The sequence below is a fragment of the Hyperolius riggenbachi genome, chromosome 1, assembly GCF_040937935.1.
Source record: "Hyperolius riggenbachi isolate aHypRig1 chromosome 1, aHypRig1.pri, whole genome shotgun sequence".
Lineage (NCBI taxonomy): Eukaryota > Metazoa > Chordata > Amphibia > Anura > Hyperoliidae > Hyperolius > Hyperolius riggenbachi.
The window spans coordinates 379,248,604-379,270,420 of NC_090646.1; the positions used below are offsets into that span (position 1 = coordinate 379,248,604).

Here is a 21,817-nt window from a genome sequence, read left to right on the forward strand (position 1 = left end):
GTGGGGACCCCCCCCCCCCCCCAACAAAAAGTCAGATAATATCCTCTGGATGATCCAGAGGCTTCCCTGATCCTTCTTGAGCCCACCCCTGTTTGCTGGGACCCTCTTCTTCTTTGTGGCCTTGTTCCTATCTGTGTACCAGCTTGGCCATTCTGCGCACATGCACCTGTGCAAAGTGGCATGAAGCCATTCGTACAAGAGGTAACATTCCTGGGCCGTCACTGTCCCTGCACAGTGCAGCCACACTCCTACACGGGCACAACCTATTCAACAAGCCCTTGTCAAATCTGTTCAGAGAGTCCCAGTACTGGGAGTCAGTGGGAGCAGTCAGTGGGAGTGGGAGCAAGGAGAATGGATTAAACAGAGCCTTCCTTCTACTGGGTATCTATATTTTTTTACTTTTTTTCTCAATCCAGGTTCATTTTAAATCCAGGGCAGGCTAACCTGAATTTATTGAAAGCAAGGAGTTGATAACATTGGTATGTGCATACTGTCACATCACAACAACTTATTTACTTACTATGTAAAAAATGTTACTAGAATCTAATATGACCCAGAAAGAATGCAGCCCTTGCTACCTAATAATTAAATATTTCTAATAACTCCTGAATAGCTTGAAGGACAACTTAAAATTCCTGAAAATCTCCAGCGTGGTGATGTTTAGTAAGCTAAGCCTGCCTTTAGTAGCATGAGGAAAGTTTGCATTTTAAAATTTTAAGGAATATTTGTTCCTCCTTTGTAAGGCTGTTGTATTTTGTCTCACTTCCTGTATTGTAATGGGCAACCAAACTTGCATCAGTTACTGAAAAATCTAAGAAAAAGAGAAAAAAAAAATCTTGGCTTTTCAGTTGTATTTTTTACCTCATGTACGGATCCACACTCAGAAACACAGATTCCAGCAACAGTTCTAAAAATAGATATAAAAATGCTTCATGAGATATTAAATGTACAAACAGTATAAGACAAGAAGACAGGTCAGTAACTGTAGAGTCCACCATTATTAGAGATATCTGTTGGTTCTCAAATTGTCAAATAAATTCCCTTCGTAGCCCATAACAACCATATTTCAAGGCCTGTAAAACAACTATTTGATACGGTTCCCGAACCATTCACTGGCGAACCCCTCACCCTTTACTACTTCCGGGTCGCTATGACCCTTAGTATTATGGCTGCGCTGGGCCGGCGGTGCGCATCCTTGATCGCGCGCCTGTTGCCGGGCACTTTCTGCGCTTGTGTGTGACGTCATGAGTGATGTCACGCTCATGCGCAGAGAGTGCCCGTAGTCAGGGCCGGATTACCGACCAGGCAACAAAAGCAGTCGCTTAGGGCCCCATTCAGAGTCAAAGGGGCCCTATCAGCACATAAACCAGCCCTCGCCATCCTGTCAGCGGTGGCTGGATTGTATAATGGTTAAAGGGACTCTGAGCAGTGCAGTAACTATGGAAAGATGCATATCATTTTAAAGCTCTCTTTGTCCTCTTTTCAATGATATATAAACCGCTGCCCTATGCCTTTTAGTTTTTGCTATTTTCGCGATCGAAATCACGGACGCGGCAATTTTGCGAAAATAGCGAAAACTAAAAGGCGTAGGGTGGCAGTTTATCTATCATTGGAAAGAGGAGAAAGAGAGCTTCAAAATGATATGCATCTTTCCATAGTTACATTGTATTACACAGGATGACTTTTCTCCAAAGTCGGCAGCTCGATTCAGCACAATGCAATGAAATATAAGGAACCCAGGGGGATATAATTACAAACATCATGCTGGTAGGTGTGAGGATGTAATTAATTAGTTGTGGGTATGCTTAAAGGCATACCCACAGGCACTGCTCGGAGTCCCTGCCTCTGACACAGGAGACCAGGGTTCGAATCTCGGCTCTGCCTGTTCAGTAAGCCAGCACCTATTCAGTAGGAGACCTTAGGCAAGTCTCTCTAACACTGCTACTGCCTATAGGGTGCGTCCTAGTGGCTGCAGCTCTGGCGCTTTGAGTCCGCCAGGAGAAAAGTGCGATATAAATGTTATTTCCTCCTGCTACTGTGCACTCTGCCGCTGCCCACTCCTCCCTCCCTTCCCACAGAGAACCACAGCTGCAGCAAGAATGATAGCAGCAGATAGCAAACGCTCACTCACCTATCCATGATCCAAGCGATAGAGATCCCGCCATCTGAAATCCATCTGTCTCTTCTATAGTGCAGCCGCTCGCTCTGAACTTCCTGATTCTCAGATCAGACAGGAAGTAGTAATAGTAGTAGTAATAGAGCGACAGCACTCTAGAGGAGACAGATGGGCTCCGGATGACGGGACCTCTATTGCTTGGATCGCAATTGGTGAATGTGAGTCATCTGGTGCTGTCATTCTCCCCCGCTGCTGCTGCCTTCTCTGCTGGACTATCGTATTCATTGGGATGGAGGCTGCATGGTGGCTGACTAGTTTGGGAGGAAATCGGTTGTTCGGTGGTGGGGGTGGTTATGTAATTCTGTCTGGGGAACGGCTTCCGGTTTGGCGGTGTCCAGAGCTTTCTGCTATTGCCAGGCTGGAGATGCAGGGGGAAAGTGCTGCTGCTGTGATATCTGGCGCCCTCTTCACAGGGGTGCCCCAGCCCCTGAGTGCAAATGTCCCAGCCATTCATCTCTCACTCTGCATTTTGCCTCTGCTATTCCCTGCATTGTGCACTCACAGAGGAAAGAGGGCTGTTGCCCATAGCAACCAGTAGCTCGGCTGCCCCGGTGTGTGCAGCATGTTGCTGTGCAGCTGCATCTTCTGATTCTATTACGACATGATGGGGGGCCCAAATCAGTTACTTTGCTTAGGGCCCCATTTAGCCTTAATCTGGCTCTGCCTGTAGTATTTCCCCATAGAGATTTGCGGGTGAACTGTTCACTCACATCTCTATCCCCTATGGAGAGATGGACTAGCCCAAAACCTGTCGGTAATGTCAGATGTCTACTACCTACCGTAAATGACAGCAACATAGGAGATAAGTAATTTATGGATCATTTTACTCTGGGAGAAATGTACTTCTTATTTGTATGTGCTTTAAATGTTAACATTTTCAGGGATCTATTTATTTTCAAAAGCACTTAGTGAATGGCAGTTGCTCTGTCCAACTGCCAAAAAACTGTGTAGGGAGTAGAGAAGCTGCCCAGCATCATTGTTTAAATCCTTTTTTCGGGAATATCTTTATAGAGAATAAAAGCCTTGCTGAGTATCCCCTATGAAGAGATGGACTAGTCCAAAACTTGTCACTTCTGTCAGATTTCTATTGCCTACTGTAAGTGACAGCATTATAGGAGACAAGTAATTTATGGCTCATTTTACTCTGGAAAAATGTACTTCTTATTTGTATGTTTGCACATATTTTAAATTTTACAGTTTTTCGCTGTAGTGCCTTTTTAGGCCCGGTTCACATTAGCGGTTGCTATCCGGAATCGCCGTGCCGGAGCCGTGCCGGAGCCGGACCGCATGCGGACCGGACGAAACGGACGCACGGCATAGCAATGAAAGTCTATGCGACCGTTCACATGCGTCCGTTTCGTCCGGACCGGAGCCGGACCGGATCCGGACTCCGGCGTCCGTTCCAACATGCGCTATTTTTTGGTCCGGCTGGTCCGGCTGACGTATCCGGACCGGAGCCGGAATGTTGCATCCGGCCAATGGAAACCAATGAGAACCGGAGAGCGCACAACACACTGGCTATAAAAACCAGATGTTATACCACACTTCCTATGCTGACTCTATGGTATGGTGGCCATTTTGGATGGGGACCACATGGCACCAGCGTTCACAGAGTGGAGCAGCAGTGACTTCATGCTGGAGCTCTTTGGCAGCAACATGTCTGACGATATGTCTGATAACGAGGGGGTGAGGCCCTACACATCAGAAGACCTCATCCTACAGGTGCAGCAGGTACCAGCCCTGTGGGACAAGGGGGATGCGGACCACAGCAACATCAAAAAATGCAGAGGCCTGTGGAAAAAAATTGCCAAGCTGTATGTGGAGGACTTTGAGCACTTGAGCAAGAGACAGCAAGGCACAGAGGGTATGTTGACTAGAAGTTTTTGGGGGGGCTTGTGGTTAGCTTGTGATGTATTCCACTTTTGCTATGGATTTGTGTCACCCACGTGTTGCCCACCCACCCGTGGCCCACCCACCTGTTCCCCACCCACCTGTACCCCACCTGTGATGTATCCCACCCACCTGTGATGTATCCCACCCACCTGTACCCCACCTGTGATGTATCCCACCCACCTGTGATGTATCCCACCCACCTGTGATGTATCCCACCCACCTGTGATGTATCCCACCCACCTGTACCCCACCTGTGATGTATCCCACCCACCTGTGATGTATCCCACCCACCTGTGATGTATCCCACCCACCTGTACCCCACCTGTGATGTATCCCACCCACCTGTGATGTATCCCACCCACCTGTACCCCACCTGTGATGTATCCCACCCACCTGTGATGTATCCCACCCACCTGTACCCCACCTGTGATGTATCCCACCCACCTGTGATGTATCCCACCCACCTGTGATGTATCCCACCCACCTGTGATGTATCCCACCCACCTGTGATGTATCCCACCCACCTGTGATGTCTCCCACCCACCTGCGATGTACCCCACCTGTGCACATAAAACATACACAATGACCAATTATTAAACATCAATTTATTGTAAAAAATTAAGACATTTAAAATCACTTAAAAACTTGAAACTCCAAAATAAACACATTTCAACAAAACATATTAAAAACCAAACATTCACCCTCGTCCTGGTGGTGTGGTAAAATAAAGTCTCAGTTGGTCCCTGTTCCGCAGTGACACTACCCTTGGCCTGGTTGCATACCTCCGCAGGGGCATTAGTGGAAGCACATTCGGGGGTTCCGGAGTCTCTCTTTCCTCCTGCCGCACAAAGTTGTGGAGGATGCATGCTGCCTTCACCACGACAACTGCGTTGCCCGGTTTCAGCAGCATGGGCGTGTGGAACACCCTCCACTTTGACACCAGGATCCCAAATGTGCACTCCACCATTCTCCTTGCACGGCTCAACCGAGCATTGAAGTGTAGCTGGCTGGCATCAAGTCCCCTGTCTGGGTACGGACGCATTACATGGTCGGACAGGGCGAAGGCCTCGTCCCCCACAAACACATAGGGGTAGGCCGGTGCCCTTGTCCCAGGCCAGGGTCTGTCACGGGGGAGACGCAGTCTGCCTTCCTCCATCAGCCGGCAAAGGGTCGTACGCTGGAAAATTCCAGAGTCATTGGAACTACCGTACGACCCCACGTCCACGTACACAAACTTGTAGTCCGCATCTGCCACTGCCATTAGAACAATGCTGAAGTATTTTTTATAGTTGAAATAATGGCTGCCACTCCCCACGGGTTTCTGAATCCGGATGTGTTTCCCATCCAGTGCGCCAACACAATTAGGAAACTTGCACTCGGTCCAGAAGCCCTGGGCGATCTCCTCCCATTTCGTGGTGTCCGGCACAGGCATGTATCTGGCCCTCAGTCGCGTCCAAAGGATCCTCGAAGTCCTCACGACGATGCCTGCCACCGTGCTCTTCCCAATACGAAATGTGACATGTAGCGATGTATATGTTTGTCCAGTTGCGATGTACCTACAAGAGAAATAATCGAAATCAATTTTTCATGTCGTTACAGGAGAAAGGTTCAAGACAAGGTGGCGCAATATACGTGATGCATACGTGAAATGGCTACGGAAGAAAAAACTTGCCGAACGAAGTGGCAGTGGCGGGGGAAAGCGACAAAAAGACTACCAATTTGCCAAGCAATTGTCTTTCATCAATGCAAGCCTGGAACCTAGACTGTAAGTACCACTACTGTGGGCAGGAACTGAGAGCTCATTTTAGCAGACAACTACCATGACTTCGGCCATGTATTGCTATAAACTGGCCTCAATTCCCATGGCTAGCGAACTTTTCTCACAAGCTTTATCAAATGTTTGGTAGAAACGGTTGATAAAGTGTTTGCTAGTGTTTGCTAGCTCTGTGAATTGACGCCACATGCTGTTTGGCACACCAATAAATATTGTTTTTATCTACAGGACTGAAGACAATTTGGAGCAAGAGGAACCGACCCAGGAGGCACGGTTCAGCAGTGAGGAGAGCTTGGTGGATGATGACGTCGCCGATGTAACCTATTGCCCCGAGGAGAGGAGTAGGAGGAGGGAGTCCTTAGCTATCCCAGCTCTCTCCTTTGATGATGACTTGGTAGAAGAGAGCTTGGATGTTGAGGTTGCAGGACCGAGTGTGGAAGAAGCTGCACCTCCACAATCGACCGCTATGGAAGATCCAGGGGAACAAGAACAAAGTGAGGAGCACCGAGAGACTGCAGCACAACCAGCGCGCAGGGCAACCCCGACACAGGCCAGAGGACGGGAAGATGCTGCCACACCACCAGTGAGGACCACCCCACCAGTGAGGCGTCGAGGTACCCTCCCCCCAACAAGGAGAGAGACAGAGTCCGAGATGTCCGGGGCTGTCTCCGGACTTCTCGGGATTCTTCAGAGCCACCAAACTCTCATAACCCGGCAGTTGCAAGATGAGGACAGGGGCCATATCATGGAGCAGTACAAGTCCCACATCACTTCACTGCAATGTGAGCTCGACGCTGTACATGGGCACTACAGGGACGAGCTTAAAATGATGCATGAGATGCACAGAGGAGAAATCGACCAACTGCGTGCGCAGCATCATCAGTCGGTGGGCCAGCTGCAGAACATGATGCAGCAAATGCATCAACAAAGCAAGGAACTACTGAAATTGCAGGTTTTCACACTGTGATGTCTCTAATACCATATTTGGAAAAGGTGCCTTCCCAAAACATGATGGCGTGCCATTCCACTTTGCTGGAGGTGATCAAACAACACATGGACACGCCATTATTGCAACCACCAATTTTTAGACCCCCACAACCAACAGCGGTGCCCACCTGGCAATCATCACAGATGTACACCGGCTACAGAGGCAGTCAATATGGGCCACCGCTGTCAGGGTCCAGCTCATCCACGACCAGCACCCAAGAGAGTCCAGATTTCCAGGCAGCAACTCCCACCTTTTCTAGTAGTGGTGCCGATACAATTTGAAAAAAAAGTCAAATTGTTCCTGGACATGCTCCTCTGAATACCTCCGATCCTCGGAGGAAGGATACCATCCCAGGGCTTTTTAGCCCAACCTTTTCCCTGCCCCATCTCCTTCAACCAAGGTTCAGAGGTGTTCAGATGACCATGTCAGGGAACTTTTGTTTTTGCTGGACTTGAACTTTAGGGCCTGGTGTCCCCGAAAGACACTACCTGGGTCACAACCTTGTGCCTGTTGCACTGCACCTGTAGTCCTGCACCTGTGCCTTTGATTCCTCTTGTTCCTTACTTGGTTGTTCCTAATCACTTGCACAAGACCCTTGGAGCCATGGGTGAAGGACACCTTCACTGGTCGGTGAGAGGCCTAGCCTTTTCACTGACCTGTGTCCTTCATCCATGGCTCAGAGGGTCCTGTGCCAGTGGTTAGGTTTTTAAAGCACTTCAATTTTAGGGCCTGGTGTCCCCGAAAGACACTACCTGGGTCACAACCTTGTGCCTGTTGCACTGCACCTGTAGTCCTGCACCTGTGCCTTTGATTCCTCTTGTTCCTTACTTTGTTGTTCCTAATCACTTGCACAAGACCCTTGGAGCCATGGGTGAAGGACACCTTGACTGGTCGGTGAGAGGCCTAGCCTTTTCACTGACCTGTGTCCTTCATCCATGGCTCAGAGAGTCCTGTGCCAGTGGTTAGGTTTTAGAAGCACTAAAAATTTAGGGCCTGGTGTCCCCGAAAGACACTACCTGTAGTCCTGCTCCTCTGCCATCGGTTCCTCTTGCTCCTCACTTTGTTCTTGTTCCTAATCACTTGCACAAGACCCTTGGAGCCATGGGTGAAGGACACCTTGACTGGTCGGTGAGAGGCCTAGCCTTTTCACTGACCTGTGTCCTTCATCCATGGCTCAGAGGGTCCTGTGCCAGTGGTTAGGTTTTAGAAGCACTAAAAATTTAGGGCCTGGTGTCCCCGAAAGACACTACCTGTAGTCCTGCTCCTCTGCCATCGGTTCCTCTTGCTCCTCACTTTGTTCTTGTTCCTAATCACTTGCACAAGACCCTTGAAACCATGGATGAAGGACACCTACACTGGTCTGTGACAGGCCTAGCCTTTTTACTGACCTGTGTCCTTCATCCATGGCTCAGAGGGTCATGTGCCAGTGGTTGGGTTTTTAAAGCACTTCAATTTTAGGGCCTGGTGTCCCCGAAAGACACTACCTGGGTCACAACCTTGTGCCTGTTGCACTGCACCTGTAGTCATGCACCTCTGCCATCGGTTCCTCTTGCTCCTCCCTTTGTTCTTGTTCCTAACCACTTGCACAAGACCCTTGGAGCCATGGGTGAAGGACACCTTGACTGGTCGGTGAGAGGCCTAGCCTTTTCACTGACCTGTGTCCTTCATCCATGGCTCAGAGGGTCCTGTGCCAGTGGTTAGGTTTTAGAAGCACTAAAAATTTAGGGCCTGGTGTCCCCGAAAGACACTACCTGTAGTCCTGCTCCTCTGCCATCGGTTCCTCTTGCTCCTCACTTTGTTCTTGTTCCTAATCACTTGCACAAGACCCTTGAAACCATGGATGAAGGACACCTACACTGGTCTGTGACAGGCCTAGCCTTTTCACTGACCTGTGTCCTTCATCCATGGCTCAGAGGGTCATGTGCCAGTGGTTAGGTTTTTAAAGCACTTCAATTTTAGGGCCTGGTGTCCCCGAAAGACACTACCTGGGTCACAACCTTGTGCCTGTTGCACTGCACCTGTAGTCATGCACCTCTGCCATCGGTTCCTCTTGCTCCTCACTTTGTTCTTGTTCCTAACCACTTGCACAAGACCCTTGGAGCCATGGGTGAAGGACACCTTGACTGGTCGGTGAGAGGCCTAGCCTTTTCACTGACCTGTGTCCTTCATCCATGGCTCAGAGGGTCCTGTGCCAGTGGTTAGGTTTTAGAAGCACTAAAAATTTAGGGCCTGGTGTCCCCGAAAGACACTACCTGTAGTCCTGCTCCTCTGCTATCGGTTCCTCTTGCTCCTCACTTTGTTCTTGTTCCTAATCACTTGCACAAGACCCTTGAAACCATGGATGAAGGACACCTACACTGGTCTGTGACAGGCCTAGCCTTTTCACTGACCTGTGTCCTTCATCCATGGCTCAGAGGGTCATGTGCCAGTGGTTAGGTTTTTAAAGCACTTCAATTTTAGGGCCTGGTGTCCCCGAAAGACACTACCTGGGTCACAACCTTGTGCCTGTTGCACTGCACCTGTAGTCATGCACCTCTGCCATCGGTTCCTCTTGCTCCTCACTTTGTTCTTGTTCCTAACCACTTGCACAAGACCCTTGGAGCCATGGGTGAAGGACACCTTGACTGGTCGGTGAGAGGCCTAGCCTTTTCACTGACCTGTGTCCTTCATCCATGGCTCAGAGGGTCCTGTGCCAGTGGTTAGGTTTTAGAAGCACTAAAAATTTAGGGCCTGGTGTCCCCGAAAGACACTACCTGTAGTCCTGCTCCTCTGCCATCGGTTCCTCTTGCTCCTCACTTTGTTCTTGTTCCTAATCACTTGCACAAGACCCTTGGAGCCATGGATGAAGGACACCTACACTGGTCGGTGAGAGGCCTAGCCTTTTCACTGACCTGTGTCCTTCATCCATGGCTCAGAGGGTCCTGTGCCAGTGGTTAGGTTTTTGAAGCACTTTAATATTAGGGACTGGTGTCCCCGAAAGACACTTGGGCAGCTATGCCCTGCAACTCTTCCAGCACAAAGTTGGTGGTTGGTGTTCCTTAAAACTGACCGGGCTATACCATAGATATGTTATTTTTTGTCTTCCATGTTGGAAGAATGTTTCCATGTTGGAAAGTGGTTGTTTTTGCAATAAAAAAATTTGTTTTTACATACCTCAGTGTGATGAGTAGTTGTTCTTGTGGTGTGACTGCTCTCCTGAACGTGGTATCCTTCTTCCTAAGGTCATCCTTCACCATCTCCAAAAGGGTATCAAACCTGTCAGGAGATGGAAAGGAAGAAGCTGTAAATTATGTTGTGGGACAAGGTGTTGGGTGGAGGATGGGGGAGGTGTGTTTACAGAGGTTTGGGAGTGTTGTGGAGGGTGGGGGTGTAGTGTATAGCTAGGTATACAGGGGTGTGGGGGTCAGGGTGGTGTGTTTAGCTAGGTATACAGGGATGAGGTGTTGTGGGGGTGAGGGTGGGGTGTTTAGGGATGGTGGGGGTTGGTGTATTTAGGCCTAGATACTTACAGGGGAATAGACATCCGAGTGTAGCTGTAGAACTTCTGTGGGTGTCGTCTGAGGTCCCGGTAGAGGGCCTGGAACTCTCCCTTCCTCTGCCTCCTGGCTAGTAGAGGGTGCACCCACCATCTCCTGCGAGGAGCACGCCTTCTCCCCACATAGTAGTAGGTAAACAACAGGAAGGAGAGAATTCCCAGGTAATAAGCGTAAAAAATGACTGGATCCATGGTCCCAACTGCTGTCTCTGTATCCAAGGATGGTCTCCACACGTCCAGCTGTCTCCAACAATGACCCCAGAGCTTCTGCTGACCTCCCAGAACCCCAGGTATTTATACAGGTTGTTATCTCTTTAAGAATCCGGATCCGGACCGCAACCGTGTTCATACCGCACGGAAACCGCATGCAACCGGACCGGATCCGGACCGGATCCGGACTGGAACCGTACGGGTCAGGTCCGATCCGGCTCCGGTGCGGTCCGGACATCCGGTGCGGTTTTAGCAAAACCGCAAGTGTGAACGGGGCCTTAACAAAGACATCCATGTTTGGCTAAGAAAAAATGTCAATAATTGAACATCAATGAAGGACAATCATTTTTTTAAAAGACATATCCACTCAGTAGAATCATAAAAAAAAACAGTGGGACAAAGTTGGCAGAACATACTGCACAGTAAAGCCAGTTGTGGGAAATTATAGCATTACAATGTAACATATACAGTCAGACATCATTATCTATAAGTTTCTTACCTCCATCTTTGAGTGGTGGCAGCACCTTTTCAACAAGTTTAAAGTCCTGTTGTTTGGGTACACCATCAAAGTGCTTCACCATGATCCACGATTTGGAGACAACCATGTTTATTCACCTATAAAACATGAGATGGATTTGACATACAAAGCCTCCAGTATCGAAGTATATCTGTGGTCCAGGGCAACTACATGTGGTGCACTAGCCTCAGAAGAAGCAGGGATTAACTCTGCGAAACAGTCGTAAGGCAGTGCACCATAGGCTCCTACTATCTTCTCCTGACCATGGTCACAATCATACTGGTCATTTTGTTACATTTGAATGCACCTGCACTTGTATTGCTGTATTTTGCAAATAAACTGCATAGTGCCGGACTTTTCCTCAACTTTGTGTTCATCAACTGCATGTGACAATTCTATGAATATCCCATAAGGAACTCGACCCTCAGCGGATGCTTATCCAACGATATCTATTTATTTAGGTAATATATCGGAAATTACAGCATAACATATCCAGCACAACGTTTCGGGGGAGGTGTCCTTTTTCAAGTGCACTTGATAGCAATTGCTATTTGGCTACTGTCAGCCAGCCACCAGGCAAGGACAAATGGTGGCTTGGAGCGCCGGGTGGCGGAGGGGCACCACCACGGGGGGGAAGTGCCCACCTTCCCCCGCCAGAATGTGCGACCCCTGTGGTGAACTGGCCGCGGCGTCCAATAGACACTGCGCCAGTTAATGCCCGCAGCTCACTGCTCCAGCCTGCATAGTCTTCCGGCAGGCAGAGCAGGGCTACGGGAAGATGGCGTCCGAAGCCCTGCACTGGAGACTATTTGTGTCTCCAGTACAGGGCCTTGGGGCGCCATCTTCCTGTAGCCCTGCTCTGCCTGTCAGCACGGGACTTTCGCAGGCTGGGCTGGCTGCGGGAAGATCGTCGTTAGAGCTGCGCCTAGGGAGAGAAGTCTTCTGCAGGTGAGTAAATGCTTTTTTTTACAGGTAATTATAAATTTTTAGTGAAACGCTGCCCGCATTAGGATTATTTTCTGGTGAATGCTGGCCACATTAACCACTTTACCCCCAGCGGTACGAATTTCTCCGCCCCTTTTTTCCCTCCTAAAAAACCAGGGACGGAGAAATCCGTACCTTCCGCGCTACCGCCGCTGTCCGCGCTCCCGCCGCTCGTGCGCGCGCACCCGCCGCTCGTGCACGCCGCCGCCCGCTCGCCCGGAGATCAATGAACGGGAAAATCCATTCCCGTTCGTTGATCTAGCCCCCGCAATGATCTGCTGCTTCTTTCAGAAACAGCGAGATCATTGTGAGTCTCCCAGCCTCCTACTGCTTCCCGTAAGCGTCCTTCCGGACGCTTACAGGTCGCATGTAAACAAACACTCTGTGGCCATCTTGTGGCCAAATAGTAAACTACACCCTAAAAGCATTTTACATATACAAACATTACATTTACACAATAAATTAACTCATTACCTCCCACACTCCCCAATTTTTATTTTTTTTTTTTGTAATTAAAAAAAAAAAATACAATAAAAAAAAAACATAAATAGTTACCTTAGGGACTGAACTTTTTAAATATTTATGTCAAGAGGGTATAACACTGTTACTTTATAAACTGCGGGCTTGTAATTAGGGATGGATGCAAAACTGAAAAAAATGCACCTTTATTTCCAAATAAAATATTGTCGCCAAACATTGTGATAGGGACATAATTTAAATGGTTTTATAACCGGGACAAATGGGTTAATACATTTCATGGGTTTTAATTACAGTAGCATGCTTTATTTAAAAACTATAATGGCCGAAAACTGAAAAATAATAATTTTTTCCCACATTTTTTCCTATTTCCCCATTAAAACACATTTAGAATAAAATAATTCTTGGCATAATGTCCCACCTAAAGAAAGCCTAATTGGTGGCAAAAAAAACAAGATATAGTTCATTTCATTGGGATAAGTAATAATAAAGTTATAGACGAATGAATGGAAGGAGCGCTGAAAGGTGAAAATTGCTCTGGTGGTCAGGGGGTAAAACCCCTCAGTGGTGAAGTGCTTAAGATTATTTTCTGATAAACGCTGGCCACATTACGATAATTTTCTGGTGAACGCTGGCCACATTATGATTATTTTCTGGTGAACGCTGGCCACATTACGATTATTTCCTGGTGAACGCTTGCCACATTACGATTATTTCCCGGTGATCGCTGGCCACATTACGATCATTTTCTGGAGAACGCTGGCCACATTACGATCATTTTCTGGAGAACGCTGGCCACATTACGATTATTTCCTGGTGAACGCTGGCCACATTATGATTATTTTCTGGTGAACGCTGGCCACATTATGATTATTTCCTGGTGAACGCTGGCCACATTATGATTATTTTCTGGTGAATGCTGGCCACATTACGATTATTTCCTGGTGAACGCTGGCCACATTATGATTATTTTCTGGTCAACGCTGGCCACACTACGATTATTTTTTGGTGAACGCTGGCCACATTACGATTATTTTAGGGTGAAAGATTGCCACATTACGATTATTTTCTGGTGAACGCTGGCCACATTACGATCATTTTCTGGTGAATGCTGGCCACATTACGATTCTTTTCTGGTGAATGCTGGCCACATTACGATCATTTCCTGGTAAACGCTGGCCACATTATGATTATTTCCCGGTGAACGCTGGCCACATTACGATCATTTTCTGGTGAACGCTGGCCACATTACGATTATTTTCTGGTGAATGCTGGCCACATTACGATTATTTCCTGGTGAACGCTTGCCACATTACGATTATTTCCCGGTGAACGCTGGCCACATTACGATCATTTTCTGGGGAACGCTGGCCACATTACGATTATTTTCTGGTGAATGCTGGCCACATTACGATTATTTCCTGGTGAACGCTGGCCACATTATGATTATTTTCTGGTGAACGTTGGCCACATTATGATTATTTCCTGGTGAATGCTGGCCACATTATGATTATTTTCTGGTGAATGCTGGCCACATTACGATTATTTCCTGGTGAACGCTGGCCACATTATGATTATTTTCTGGTCAACGCTGGCCACATTACGATTATTTTCTGGTGAACGCTGGCCACATTACGATTATTTTAGGGTGAAAGATTGCCACATTATGATTATTTTCTGGTGAACGCTTCCCATGATTATTTTATGGTGAATCATTGCTGCGTTATGATTATTTTATGGTGAATCATTGCTGCGTTATGATTATTTTATGGTGAATCATTGCTGCGTTATGGTTATTTTCTGGTGAAAGATTGCCACATTACGATTATTTTAAGTGAATCATTGCTGCGTTATGATTATTTTATGGTGAAACATTGCTGCATTATGATTATTTTCATCAGGGCCCACCACACAGGGGGGAAGGGGTGCCACCGGTTTTCTCGCCTGGAGTGACAAAATGGCTAGAGACGCACCTGGCTACTGTAGCTACTGATGCAATCACTTACAAATTCTGCAAGCAGCGCTTTCCGATTACAACTTTACTAGTGGGACCACCCTCATAACGATCCACAGGCGTAGCGAAATGACGTTCACTGGCACACGGCAACTGCAGCTAAAGTGTTCCTAGTGGATCCCAACCCTAAGTGTTTATCACAAGCAAGACAAGACACAACATTTATATCATGCATTTCTCCTGATGGACTCAAAGACCTTCAGCCACTTAGGGCAAGCGCTACAGGCAATCAGGGTCATTAGGGAGCCTTGCCCAAAGACTCCTTACTGTGTTATGTACTGCCTTGAGCCAGGATTCGAACCCTGATCAAAGGCTCAAACCCTACATCAAAGGCATCAGCTTAAGCTGCAAACCTTCCAAGGGATCACTCTTATTAGAATCACATGGGTCAAACTGCTTGTATAACTCCGAAAGGGCCCTAACTGGAAAGTGAGCAGAGTGATAGGGGAAAAAAATAGAAAGTCTAACCAGGTGCACCACAAGAAACAACATAAAGTGATTATATGAGATAATGGTGCACTTTAAAAAACGAATGCAATAGGTCACTGAGGACTAAAGTAGACAAGTGTTTATGTGTCACTGAATAGTGTAATGATTCATGGGGACCTGGGTTCAAATCTCAGCTTTCTGTTCAGTAAGCCAGCACCTATTCAGTAAGGAGTCCTTGGGCTAGATTCCCTAACACTGCTGCCTACTGAACGTCCCCTAGTGGCTGCAGCTCAAGCGCTTTGAGTCCACCAGGAGAAAAATCATAAATGTTATTTGTCTTGTTTTTATATGTGGCTCTAAACCACTTTACTTCTTGAGTATAGCTTCAGCCCATTGTGTGCCCCAGTGCAGTCTCTTCTAGGGATGGGCAATGCGATGCAAATAATTTTGAGTTGATGCAGCATTATGCAATTTTTGTATGCAAATATATGCAGCTTGAAAATTAACCAATCAAATTTGATTGGTTTATTTTCAAGCTGCATACAACAGTTGCATATTCCTGCATATCATTGACCATCCCTAGACTCTTCATTGAATTCTAGTGATGGTTCAGTTTTGCCTATTGTGGCAGCACATGCAGCTCTGGCACTGTATGCACACTCCTCCCACCTTAGCATAGTAAATTTAAATGTAAAACACGTAAAACTTACTTGCTGAACACTTCTGTGTAGTAGAGAGCTTCCTTTTCTGTGCACTCTGCAAATGTATCCGTAGATCTTTCACCTCGAGAGGAACGTGGTTCTGTGACCCTTCCTCCTCCTTCTCACAGCTTTTCCCTTCTCGGTCTCCTCCTTTAGTAAGCAGCAACTCATGGTGATTCGATATGAATGCAGACTCTCCATTTCGCAATAGCTCTTTTACAATCTTTTTATCCAAACCGATCATTAAAGTCCAAAACAAGGCAAAAACAAATAATAAACTATGAAATGTAATTATGATGTTGTTATCAGCACTGCCTGAAGTGGCCCTGGACTCAATATAAAAATGCATGCAGCCTGGGAGAGACTAAGGGCCCTTTCACACCGAGTCTGCTGCGGAATTGTAACTGAAAGTTGTACAGCGTATTTACCGCTACGGCGCAACTATACAATGAGCCATAGAGTACAAAGAGTGCCTCACTGCCACTATAAATGCACACATTACTCAATTAATACACAGCATGCAGTGCATTACTGCGTCAGAACCCGCTGCACTGCACTCGATGTGTAAAGCAGGCCTGGAACGAGGTTCTCTAGCACTAGAGGCGGACATTACAAGAAGCCCCCCAACACACACACACACACACACACACACACACACACACACACACACACACACACACACACACACACACACACACACACACACACGAGTATGCCCAACCTTTTCCCTCCCCTTTCTCAGCCACACTGTGCCACGGAATGTATGCTGCTGCAAGTGTATAGTGCATAGTGGGCAGCACGGTGGCGTAGTGGTTAGCTCTCTCGCCTTGCAGCGCTGGGTCCCTGGTTCGAAACCCAGCCAGGGCACTATCTGCAAAGAGTTTGTATGTTCTCTCCGTGTCTGCGTGGGTTTCCTCTGGGCACTCAGGTTTCCTCCCACATTCCAAAAACATACGATTAAGTTAATTGGCTCCCCCTAAAAAAAAAAAAAATTGGCCCTAGACTACAGTACTTACACTACATAATATAGACATATGGCAATGGCAGGGATTAGATTGTGAGCTCCTTTGAGTGACGGTTAGTGACAAGATATATATATACACACTGTACAGCGCTGCGTAATATGTCGGCGCTATATAAATACTTAATAATAATAATAAATAGTGGGCAAAGTTTACAACAGTCATTAAAGTTCCCAACCCCCTCGAGGGAGGCTAGACTTTCTCCTTTCCTCTTCTCAACCACAGAGCACTCCGGTGTTTGTGCCTCGCCCCCCTGCCGCTGCTGTAAGTATAGAGAGCAGCGGGCGAAGGTTACAGCCAGGGCTGTGGAGTCGAGGAGTAGGGCCAATTTTTGGGTACCTGGAGTCGGAGTCTGGAAAAAATGCACTGACTCCGAGACTCCAACTCCGACTCCTAATGAATTTAAACTGTAATTAAAATAGAAAATATCATAAAATGTCCTATTTCTCAGATAATAGTTATCATAAATAATTTATATACACAGTAAAAGCTGTGCTTAGTCTACAAAAATGAAATAAACCAATTAAAAAATAGTTACTTGTGCTGCTTCAATAAAGCAGTCACCGTATTTTTAGTGTTCAAAAAGAGCTTTATTGAAAACCACAAGAATTAACAAATATAGTTTAACAATGTACTTTGGTATTTGGAGAACATATAAAGAGAAAACAGTACATAAACAGAATAGTACGCTTTTGGTACATAAAAATACTTATGAAAGGAGAATCGGCAACCTGGGGGGTGGGGAACATTGCAACCAGGTATGGTACCATTGGGCATCATAATTCACAAACCCATACTTCAGAGTATAGTGTGCATGCAGTATTGCAGTTTCAGCTAGTTTTTGGCTGCAGCTGGCAGTTCAGTAGAATAAACCTCAACCAACCTGTCTAACGTGTTAAGGGCTATTTTTGATTGGTCCAGTGGTGAGCTAGTCATTGAGAATGTTATACATGGGGATATTCCCTCTATAGTCTATCCATGGTCTCCAGACTCTTTCAAAGGGTTGCATTGTGTCCTGAACTCTAGCATTGATTCTTTCATACATCATTTTTTTGTCTATTCGTGCAATTATTTCTTGGTAGCATAGTAGGGTTTGTTTCCATTTGGATGCTATAAAGAGTTTTACGGATGAGACTATATGCTGGATCAATTTGTGGGTAGCATGCGGCATTGAGTCCGGTCTGTGGCCTAGGAGTAGTATCTGAGGGTCTTTGGTGAAAGATTCGTGGAAGATTCTGCCTATTAACCTAGCAATTTTGGACCAGAGATCAGATACTACTGGGCACTCCCACCAGATGTGGTACATAGAACCAGGGGAGGTGCAACCCCTGAAACAATAAGGGAATTGAGAGGGGTATATTCTAGCCAGTCTCGAGGGGACAAGATATGTTCTGTGAAGTAGTCGTATGGATACTTCCATTGTGGAAGATTGTAAACTTCCTTTGGATAGGACTTCGAGGGACTGTTTCCAATCCTCATCATCAAATTGGATGCCTAGGTCTGATTCCCATGCTGTTCTATAGGGAGGTATAAAGTCGTTGGGCGGTGCGTTTATGGTGGAGTATAAGTATGAAACCATTCCTTTCATTAGAGGGTCTGTTAGGCAGAAGTTCTCAAAGGTGGAGGTCCTAATGCCTATTAAGGGGTTGTTCAAGGAACATGCGAAGTGGTGTAGTTGTCTGCATCTGAAGTGCTCAGATATGGGAGGTTGAAATGAGGAGAGTAGATCTTCCAGAGTAGGAACTTTATTGTGCACTAAAATATGTTTGAGGTAGTATACGTTTTTGTTTTTCCACCAGTGAAAAGCTCCCGCCTCCAGACCTGCTGGGAAATCTGGGTTGCCTGTAAAGCAAGTGAGAGGGGGAGTGGTAGATTGTAATTTGTACTTAAGTCTAGATTTTCTCCAGACCCAGAGTGTATGTGATGTGATTGGTGATTTTGAAACCACCTGATGTGGGGTTGGCTTATGCGACCAGAGCAGGCCTTCCAGTGAGTAAGGGGCCAGAATGTTATTTTCTATCTCTGCCCATGAGGGGGTAAAGAAGTTTGCATAAATTGAAGGAAGTTGAGCAAGTTGGGAGGCTTTGTAGTACACTGTTAAATTGGGTACTGAGAGTCCACCGTCATTTTTATGTCTCATCATTAGACTCTTTTTGATACGTGTTTTTTTGTGATTCCACACATATTGGAATATCTGTTTTTGGAGCTTATGTATAGCTGACATTTTGATATCAATAGGTAAGACCCTAAAGTAGTAAGTGATTCTAGGGAGCAGGGTCATTTTGACTTCTGTGATGCGCCCAGACCATGAAATAGAAGGGACATCCCAGTCGATCAGATCTTGTTGTAATTTGGTGATAAGGGGAGTGTAGTTCCATTTATATAGCGTGTGATAGTTATTAGTAAGTTTGATCCCCAGATATTGTACCTATTGGTCTCTATATTGAAAATAAACTTGGTGGCTAATTCCTTCCCAATATTTGCGGGGGTTTGGCAAAACATAATTTCAGTTTTATTGACATTAACTTTAAGGCCTGACAGGTGACCGAATTCAGTCATTAGTGCAAGAGTGAAGGGAATTGACTTTGTGGGGTTTGTTAGTGTGAGAAGAACGTCATCTGCAAAAAGTGTCAGTTTGGGTTCAGTTTTTCCTATATGGAAACCATGAATGTTAGGGTGGCGTCGGATGTGCTCTGCTAGGGGTTCTATGGAAAGTGCGAACAGGGCGGGGGACAGTGGACATCCTTGACGGGTCCCTCGTAGGATAGGAAAGGAAGTGGGGGTGGCTCCTGGAATTTTAAGGGAAGCTGTAGGATGGGAATATAGGTTTTTTATAAGGTTGAGAAAGGGGCCTATGATTCCTGCGTGTTCTATGACTTTAAACATATAGGGCCATTCAAGAGTATCGAATGCTTTCTCTATGTCAATGGTAAGGATAGTCAAGGGAGTTTTGGTGATATTTGCCTGATTAATTAGTAGCACGTTTCGCCTGATATTGTCAGAGGCTTGCCGGTGGGGGATAAAACCTACTTGGTCGTTAGATATTAAAGAGGGTAAGAATTTGTTAAGTCTAGCTACTAGGATGGCTGTAAGGAGTTTGTAATCGAAATTCAAAAGGGAAATGGGGCGGAAATTCTTAACGTTAGTATGGTCCCAGCAGGTTTGGGTATCAGAGTGATGTGGGATTCCATAAACTCTGGAGGAGGGCAATTGTTTTTGAGAATGTGATTAAAGCATTTTGTTATATGTGGGGCGAGGGTATGATGAAATTTTTTATAGTAGAGAGTTGTGAATCCGTCTGGGCCTGGAGCCTTCCCTATCTTCAGCTTTTTAATGCAATTGGAGACTTCCTCTTCGGTTATAGTAGAGTTAAGGGATTTAATAGAATCTGCATTTAGTTTGGGGAGCTTGAGGGGGCTCAAGAATTCGTTTAATGTGGGAGTTGATGGGCTTTCGGCAGCTTTATATAGTTCAGAATAATAATTATAAAATGCTTGGTGAACTTTGTCGGGGTGGCTAGTGACATCCCCAGAGGCTAAGCGTATTCCGAATGCTGAATTGGTTTTTTCTTTTGCTCTCAACCTCCGGGCGAGCCATATGTCAGGTTTGTTGGCTTTCTTATAGTATTTTGCCTCCGTCCAGATAATTGCTTTCTCGACTTGCTGGGCTAGTATGAGATTTATTTGAAGATTGATATCTTGTATTTGCTTAGCAATAAATCTTGTGTGGTTCTGATGGTTCAAGATGATAAGACGATGAAGTCTGTAGGTTAAGTCAGACATCCTCTTAGATCTTTCTTTTCTTTGTTTGGCATTAAGTTGTATGATTTTGCCCCTAAGGACAGCTTTGTGTGCTAGCCAGTTAGTTATAGGTGAGGTGTCATCACTTAGGTTGGTGTCAAAATATTGTTGTAGCATGTCTAATATTTGAAGTTTAGAGGATGGATTTATTAGTAGTAAGTCATTAAGTTGCCAAGAAGGCTTAGGGGAGTGAAGGTTGGTCCAGTCAAATGATGTGAGTACCATATCGTGGTCAGTCCAGCTGTCGGGGATATGTCTTGTGTATAGAAGGGCTGGTATGAGGATATTTGAGAAAGGGATGTGGTCTATTTTCGTGTAGGTATTATGCGGGGCTGAGTAGAAGGTGTAGCTTCTTTTGGGGCCATATAATTCTCTCCAGGAGTCTGTGAGAGCAAAGTCTGAGAGTAGTGACTGGAGTTTATTCCTGTCTCGCTTGGATAGTCTATCCGGGGATGGATATGATTTATCAAGAGTGTCGTTTAGTGTGAGATTAAAGTCTCCTGCCCAGATAATGGGAGCGCTTGGAACTGTCAGTAGATAGTTACAGATGTCTTGGAACGTCTTGAGGGCCTGTTCTGGTGGGGCGTATCCATTTATCAATATGATACGCTTAGAGTGTATGACACCCTGAATTATGTGGAATCGACCAGTTGGGTCAGAGTGTGTGTCATTGACCTGAAATGGGAAATTATTTTTTAGGAGTGTGATAACTCCCCTCTTCTTGGAGTCTGCTCTGGCCGTATAAAAGGTAGTGTAGTGCTTGTGGAAGTATCGAGGTGTGGAGTTTTGTGAGAAATGCGTCTCTTGAAGGCATATAATATCAGGACGGTGGTGAAGGATATTTATTAGAGCCTTGCTGCGCTTTGCAGGGGCATTAAAGCCTCTGACATTGCATGACAGGAGCTTAACCATGATCAAAGAGTGGGAACAGCTGTATTTGGGGATGGTTTATGACTGCTTTTTGGTTACCTTTGCATTGCCGATTCAACAGGGGAATAGGGGAGTAAGGTTGACAAAACTTTTCTAATATTATTAACATAGCAATAACAGGGTGCACTTTAGTGCAAAGAAGATGCAGAGAATTGCCTAAACTTGGTCCAGGCATTTCCGCGTATGAGGGGGCAACATAGTAATACTGAGCAAGCTGGGCAAGACTGCAGGAGAATAGTGGCCAGGCTTACTGTCTGGGTATAAGCTCTGTCTCTTGTGTTTGTTTATGCCTCGTTTAGTTCTAATCCTCGTCTCTATAGTGGGCTTCTGCTGGGGCGCCCCCCCTCCTCAGGCCGCCCCAACCAGC

General features: G+C 46.2%; 1 protein-coding gene across 2 annotated transcripts in view; it reads right to left on the bottom strand.

Moving 5' to 3' along the window:
- Nucleotides 1-15,835, bottom strand: part of LOC137551754 (prostaglandin reductase 1-like) — a 49,926-nt gene extending 34,091 nt beyond the window's left edge. The window contains exons 1-3 of one of the 2 annotated variants that reach the window (XM_068271360.1): nucleotides 15,708-15,835; nucleotides 11,076-11,191; nucleotides 862-907 (exon numbers count right to left, since the gene is read on the bottom strand). In XM_068271360.1, the coding sequence (XP_068127461.1) occupies nucleotides 862-907; nucleotides 11,076-11,181 (152 nt within the window). In that variant the 5' untranslated portion in view covers nucleotides 11,182-11,191; nucleotides 15,708-15,835. Of the gene's footprint in view, nucleotides 1-861; nucleotides 908-2,955; nucleotides 3,079-11,075; nucleotides 11,192-15,707 lie in introns of those variants that run through there. The other variant, XM_068271361.1, reaches the window with a different exon arrangement.
- Between the last annotated feature and the right edge of the window lie 5,982 nt (nucleotides 15,836-21,817).